This window comes from Amblyraja radiata, chromosome 13 (genome assembly GCF_010909765.2).
Source record: "Amblyraja radiata isolate CabotCenter1 chromosome 13, sAmbRad1.1.pri, whole genome shotgun sequence".
NCBI classification, from domain to species: Eukaryota; Metazoa; Chordata; class Chondrichthyes; order Rajiformes; family Rajidae; genus Amblyraja; species Amblyraja radiata.
This window is the reverse complement of record NC_045968.1, coordinates 19932415-19940491: the sequence shown is the minus strand read 5'-3', so window position 1 is coordinate 19940491 and position 8077 is coordinate 19932415. Positions and strand designations below refer to the sequence as shown.

At 37.4% G+C, this 8077-nt stretch overlaps 1 protein-coding gene across 1 annotated transcript; it reads left to right on the top strand.

Annotated features, from left to right (window-relative positions):
* The first annotated feature begins 6787 nt into the window (after nt 1–6787).
* LOC116980167 (C-C motif chemokine 20-like) lies at nt 6788–7843 on the top strand. The gene is made up of 4 exons (XM_033032274.1): nt 6788–6901; nt 7003–7117; nt 7211–7288; nt 7562–7843. Exons 1-4 carry the CDS (start codon nt 6823–6825, stop codon nt 7590–7592), a joined length of 303 nt encoding a protein of 100 aa, XP_032888165.1. The 5' UTR covers nt 6788–6822; the 3' UTR covers nt 7593–7843.
* Nucleotides 7844–8077: the final 234 nt, after the last annotated feature.

The window sequence follows — 8077 nt, the reverse complement described above, 5'->3', positions numbered from 1 at the left end:
TACACTAGTCCCACCTGCCGCATTTGGTGCATATCCCTCCAAACCTGTCCTATCCATGTATTGAGTATTGGTGCAAAACACAACATATAGTTCATACACCAAAAAAAGCATGAACTCCTGAGTGAACTAGACATTTTGTTTTTACATCCCCCTTGATACATTTAAAGCATCTTTCCTGCTTTACCTCAACTGTCGTCACAATGGTTAGTTTAAAGGTGAAATTTCCCAACCTATCAGTGGCATTGTAACCATTACATTCCTTTTCCATGAGGTAGTTCAGCTTTGGTGCTTTTATTCATCACAGGTGCACTTTATACTATAGGAATGATGGAATTCATCTCCGTAGGAACTTTGTTACAGCTGCTTCAATCCTTTTGTTAATGCAGAACATGTTTAGCAAACCGATTGCAACATGTGAATTATTAATATTTAACTTTTGAATGACACATTTAAAACCATGCTGCATCTGATCCCAAAACTGTTTGAAATGTCCTGAGATCATGCACGGTGCTGATAATATTTGGATAGTCAGTTCCTTATGGAAAAATAAGGGGCTTTGTGGGATAAAAAGCCAACCCACTTTGCGAAACAATTGCAGTTGTTGAAGGGAATAGACATTACAATATCACACAGAGTGAATAGAAACAAATCACTTTTGATGATAATCCTGTTGTTTTTAATTACTTTTTCATAGATTCCACATTGGATAATATATGAATCCAAAAACTTGAGTGAAAGTAAGACTTCAATTTCATGAGGACATATTACAAATTCCACCCATCATTGTGAAACTGTATATAATAGGGCAAGAGAAAAAAGCTTTGACACACAGTTTCCAACAAAACAGGTTTAGGTTTATTATTGTCACACTGCTGATGTACAGTGAAAAGCTTTGTTTTGCATGCTATGCAATCAGATCAGATAATACTATACATAAATACAATTTGAGTTGAGTCAAAGACCGTATGTCCGTACAGTATGAGTCAATGACTCTATGACAATCGAGTTAAATACAATAGGGAAGGATACAGAGTGCAGAATATAGTTCTCAACATTGTAACGCAGCACACACAAAAGCTGGAGAAACTCAGCGGGTGCAGCAGCATCTATGGAGCGAAGGGGAAAAGCAGTTCTGTAGACAAAGTTCAATGTTCGCAAAGGGACACAGGTGAATCGGACAGAGTTTATTTGTAATTATTCAGGTCTGAACCTGATTGTAATAGATTGCGAAGGACCAGGCCTGCTGCTGGATTAACTACAAGTGGTTCCTACACTATCACACATACTGCAGTCAGACAAGGATTGCTTGTGCTGCTCTAGTCAAACACAAGATCTAAACACCAACTCGGAAGCTGAAAACAGATTTACTAATCTCAAGTTCATAGCAAATAGTATAGAAATTAGACCAGCGTCTACTGTCTACAACCCAAACAAAGATGAAGCATTCCCCATATTAAATGCAGATTGCTGGAAATAATGGACATATACTTTACAAAAGCGATCGTGGTGTTCAAAGCGAACAGAGAAAAGTCAGGACAATTCAGGAGGTCGTTTTATGGGCTGAATAAACTTGACGAACTCCCTCAAAGGAGCATAAAGCAACAAAAAGATGTAATAATAGCCAAGGATTGGAATAAGATAATGAAAGAAACAAAGAAATAAAACAATTGGTCTTGACTCAACAAAATGTGCAGAAATCCAAATTGTTTAAGAAATGTTCAGAGATTCATACACGCTGGGAATTTCCTCCTTTTACCAGTAATGCATCACTCACGGTTTAGCTAAATGCTTAGCTGATAATGTAAATAAAACTAGTGATATCATAGAAGTATAACATTCCTGAAATGTTTGACCTTTAGCATCAGGTCTGGCCGAACTAGGTTTTATTATAAACTCAAATTAGTTTGCAGAAAAGTAGAATCCAATGCAGAAATGTTAATTATATTTTATTTTAATTTACCAATTTATGTTGTGCCCAATATAGAGTTCCCAATATTGTAACTCATTGTATTGACTCAAAATTGTATTGACCATTCCCACACTGAACTTTTTTTCACACAAATTCTGTGAGAGTGAATTTTATTTCATATCTCAACACTTTAGGCAGTATTTTGTGAATTGTGTAAGGGTGACATTTCTTTAACTGTAGGATTGTAACCTGGTGGTTGTGTGTATCGAGGAACCAAGTACGGGAAAGGCATGTTGAGTTCTTGAACTATGCAATGAGAAATGGTTAATGTGTACGTTTTGTTGCAAAAGGATCTTCAGGAAAATGTGACTGTGACATAATAGAACATCAAATTTTGTAAAGTTCTACTACATTAATTGAGTCACTTCATGTGGTTCAAACTGAAACAAGTCTTAAATCCAAACTAAGGAAACTACCAAGGAAACTATTAGCCGTTCACCTGTGGTTGACTGGGAAAACATATTTCCTCTTTGTCAGCAGCTTTAATCTAACGCCTTTCATATAATATAGAAACATAGAAACATAGAAAATAGGTGCAGGAGGAAGCCATTCGGCCCTTCAAGCCAGCACCGCCATTCATTGTGATCATCGCTGACCGTCCCCTATCAATAACCCGTGCCTGCCTTCTCCCCATATCCCTTGACTCCACCCAGTGATTTGGCCTCCACTGCCCTCTGTGGCAGGGAACTCCATAAGTTCACAACTCTCTGGGTGAAAACGTTTTTTCTCACCTCAGTCTTAAATGACCTCCCCTTTATTCTAAAACTGTGGCCCCTGGTTCTGGACTCTACCAACATTGGGAACATTTTTCCTGCATCTAGCTTGTCCAGTCCTTTTATAATTTTATATGTTTCTATAAGATTTTCCCCTCATCCTTTTAAACTCCAGTGAATACAAGCCTAGTCTTTTCAATCTTTCCTCATATGACAGTCCTGCCATCCCAGGGATCAAGCTTGTGAACCTACGCTGCACTGCCTCAATCACAAGGATATCCTTCCTCAAATTAAGAGACCAAACCTGTACACAATACTCCAGATGTGGTCTCACCAGAGCCCTATACAACTGCAGAATAACCTCTTTACTCCTATACTCCTATAATATACTTTCATAACTAACATTGGCACTCTGCTTGAATGGGAATGTTGGGATATTGAAATATCTTGTTAACATGGCCCAAACTCACTTAGAAGTTCTTCCAGTTGAAACAGAGGTTCACATGCACCTTCTCTAATCTCATATCCTGTATCCAGTGTTCTCAATGTGGGCTCCTGTCCATTGGCGAGACCAAACAAAGACTCGGCAACCATTTGAACACTTACGCTCGGTCTACAAAGGCCTACGGGATCTCCCAGTTTTTAACAATTTCATTTCCCCTTCCCATTCCCACACTGACCTTTCTGTCCTGGGCCTCCTCCATTGCCAGAGTGAGGACACATGCAAATTGGAGAAACAGCACCTCAACGTTTGCGTGGGGAGCTCACAACCAGTGGTTATGAATGTTGAATTCTCTAATTTTAAGTAACATCTACTAATACTCCCCTCCCCTCTTGCCCCCTTCCTCCACCCTAGCAATTTAACCACAGTTCGCCACCTTGCAACTCTCTTAAGATCACACCTAGCCAACAATTGGCCTACAGGGCACCACCCTGCCTAAGGTTATTTGTTGCTGGCCCTGATTTATCCTGATCTTTTCTCATCTCTAGCTCTTCCCTACTTTTGCTGACTGACTTGCTGTGTTACTCCAGTACTTTGTGTGTATCATTAAAACCCCATGTTGTATAACAGTGGGCCTTCCATTATTGAATGGATCTCCAATATCTTGCTTAATCAGCTGTTTTCTCATGAGCCAGAGTGCAAGAATAATTTATTGACTAGGGCATCATTCTACATTACTGAACAACACAGTGGGAGAGTTTTTCAGCAGGAACCCATACCTGGGTAAAACACAGAAATTTAGATTAAAGTGGTATCTATGAGCTCGGTAAAAGTGAACTAAATTACATGAAACTAAAACCCAAAAATGTTTTACAGATTTATTCTTTTGAAAGTTATTAAGTAAAAGATTTTACTACTTAATTTCAGCATTAAAATACAAGCAGAGGAACATGGTATAAAATATTCAACATTTATCAAACAAAATTGATAGCTGAAATTACTTTTTACAAAGAACCAATTTAAATAATTTATATTCTTAAAAATAGTTTTAATTTCACTAAAGAGGTTTATGCTTTTCACTGCATTTCATTACATATGTATGGAAATTGATTTAAATGATTTTATTGAACAATTTTCCAATTCCTTCACCCTGCTCCCTTTATCAAAGCACTAATAAATGTTGAGGTTAGATTTTATGCCTTCTGCTCCTCACTTTGAAACCTACCACTGAATCTAAATCCACCATCCTATCACTTGTGTGTTCCAATGTGTAAATATTCATCATCTTCTTTCAGTTTCATTCATATTCTTTTGCCAATCACTTAATATCTTTTCACCTATTTATCAATGTTTTGGCTATTGGAATAATTTTCACTTTATTTCACCATTTAATTCCTTCATGATCATGAAAATCCTCTCCATATTTTCATAATATATTTCATATTTTCATATGAGGGAGGAGGCCACTGGGCTTTTGAAGCCTACGTCAGCTTTCAGTGCAATCCCATCAGCAATACTTTTATTTTCTCATGTATCGTATTCTCTCTGGGCTGCCCATCGACTCCACCCCGATCTGCATGCCACACACCTACACCAGAAGCTACAGTATCTGCAGTCATTAATTAAACCAAGCAGCATGTCAACAGGATGTGGGAGGAATCTGGAGCTACCAGGGAAAATCCATATGGGTGCAAGCAGAAAGTTTGCACTGCACAAAGACAGCACTCAAGGCCATCTGCAGTCAAAGAAGAACAATATCATGAACTAAGTCCACATGAATGAAAATCACATAATGCCATTTAGGTTGACGTAACTCGCCTTTGGAAGCTCATCATCACTGCAACCTTACATTCCTGGAATCGTTCCATCTGAATCCCACCAGCACTCGTTTTCAGATTTTTGCATTCTTTCAAAAGTCTGGTACTTAAAATTTGTTGCTTCACCCCTGGGCAGATCCTGTAGTTTGTATGACGTCTTGATGACTTTAACTGTCGAAGTTGGATTAAATAGAACAATATTTTTTGCACTGTACTGTTTGATTTGTGTGCGATATCTCACAATCACAATCAATCACTATAATACTTTTTTAGCCGAGTATGTTTTGGAACATAGGAGGAATTTCATTTGCCAAGTCAGTCACACAAATAAAAAGCAACGGAACACAAAATACATTTTAACATAAACATCCACCACAGTGACTCCTCCACATTCCTCACCGTGATGGAAGGCGAAAAAAAGTTCAAATATCTTCCCTTCTTTGCTCTCTTTCTTTGCTATGATTTTAATTCATGTGCTTAGTTCATGGATAGCACCAGCCAGAAATATGAATGCAAAGCCCTTGTGAAGTCTGCTTATGCTTTAACTAAATAGTACAGCTTGGAAGATTCCAGCCCATGGTCCCGTGAGTGACTTTCCTGACTTTAGTCCCGAGTTGCACATGGAGGATTAGTTGAAGCATTGTACGAAGATGTGGGAGGGAGGGATAAGATGAGCGGCTTTAGGAAGAATCACTGTCATAGGAAATATTTTAATATAATTATATCTGAGACAGGTTACAGACAATAGTACTTCACAGGCTCGGACCTGGACATGATTTTGCTTTTAAAGGAGGATCACTGTGGACTTCAGAAGTACTGCAGAGGCCTATTCCTTCATGAATCCACAAGCTAAGATGCAAGGACCAAGATCACGAAGTAGAAACAACAAACTGCAGATAGTGGTTTACACAAAACGACTCAAAGTGCTGGAGTAACACATCGGGTCAGCCTGCATCCCTGGCAAACATGGATAGGTGAATTTTCAGGTCGGGACCCTTCTTCAGACTGATTGTAGAGGAGGAGGTGGGGAGATGAATGCTGGGAAGGAGGGAGGTAAGACAAAGTGTTACAAGGAATAGGTGCACCAGACGAGGGAGGTATTTGATAGGCAGATACATGGAAGACAGGGCAGACGGGACATTACAGACACCAGAAATACTGCAGAGGTCTGTTCCGCCATGAGTCATGCTTGAATCCACAGACCAAGCTGCTAGGACCAAGAACTTGAAGTTCCACTCAAGCACGTGGGAAAGAAAAATCTGTCACTCACTTTGTGGGATTTGAACCATTTTACTATTCCCCTTTTTTAAACATGAAATGAATTACACAATGCACACAATATGCTTTATGATTTAATTTCTAAGCTGATTTCTCTGAATTCAAATTATTGTTTCATTGTGCTTAAAAAATGACTGCAGATATATATATTTTTTAATTCTCTTTTTAGATTCATCCATTTTGTGCAGTAATTTTGCTTTTAATACCCAATTTGTACTACAGAGCTGTTCAACTTTGAAAGGCTGTTCTCTTTAGATTTATACTGTGCTGTGTTATATTTTGAATCTAAATGGAAATAACATAAGAAGTAAATACTACCTGCTTCAATTGATCGTGGATAGTGAAACAAAGGTATTAGGAAATACGTAGATGATGATATTCACTTTGATTGGCTGCCAAGATATATTTATAAACAGTGTGATGTAATCAGGTGAGGTAATATCGTGGAAAATCCAGAGGTCATGTGTTGCATTTCCTTGTTTCAAAATATGTCCCAATCAAAGTGTATATAAGCAGTTGACAGAATCAAAAAAGCACATCATATCTCCGTTACCGTCTCAACATACTCCACATCAAAGTTATCTTATAAACCAGTGAGCAACAATGAACACTCTCAAGAGACTTCTCCCAGCAGCTATGCTCTCATTGATTGTACTGAACATGTTTGGTAATACACTATCAGGTAAGTCTTAGAGATGCCTTTTAACACATTCCCACTAATTAGATTTTAAAGAAAGTTATTTACTTGTGCTACATGCATGACCATATTTTTCATTCTTTCAGCTGCAGCATACAGAGACTGCTGTCTCGCATATTCGAGGAAGAGACTGCCACAAAAATTGATCTCTGGTTATGTGGAACAAAAATCCAATGAAATATGTGAGATAGATGCAATTATGTAAGTACAATTCGATAATATATTCCTTATGATCTTAGAATAATATTTATTAGAATTTTCAATTAATAGAACGACAATTTAAATATTTTATAGATTCTACACCGTCAGAGGAAGAGCAGTGTGTGCAGATCCTGAGCACCATTGGGTGAAGAAAGCACTGAATTTTTTGAGGTAAGCAACATAACAATTGACTGATCATATTGAGAAAGCTACAGCAGTGATCTGAAATGTATAAAGTGTTGCCAATCAAGAGTAGATGAGGGTTGCATCTACAATCAAACTTCTGAAGATAAATCTGAAAATTTTCATTTTCTTTGCAAAGCTGCTGTAAAATGTAAACTACTCAGCAATATTTGATATTTAGATATTATTGACAGCACTTTTATTGATTTCTTTCATTATAATATTTGATTATTTGAAACATTGATCTCTTTGTCTTCACAGCAAAAAGCTGAGAAAAATGTCACAAGATTGAGCCACGTCTCGAGGAAAGAAGTTGGCTGCATTTAGCTGGATTTATTTCAAGAATCCATCCTGCATAGTATCTATGCCCAGACAATGAAAGTTTATTAAAACTTCCGTAATTTGTATCAGTCACAATTGATGTGTAAGCCACTTTATTTATAGTATGTTCAACTGAACTTAATTAAGTAACTTAACTGTATATTCTTATTTAATTTTTTGCTACATTATTCTGGTTGTAAATTAAATGACGATGATTGTAATATTACTTATTATGTGTGTCAGTCAATCTATGTTTAATTTATTGGAAAGTGAAAGATGCCAAGGAATATCTCAGAGTTCAAGTAGCACCGTGTTAATTGCCACCTCTGTGTATTTCAAAAATGGGAGCGAATGAAAAATAAAGATATTTATTTCAGATTTCTTCTTCGGTAATTTATTTTGCCTCACTAACGGAAACCTAGCCAATGGTAAACCATTTACAGCATTGTCAGCAGA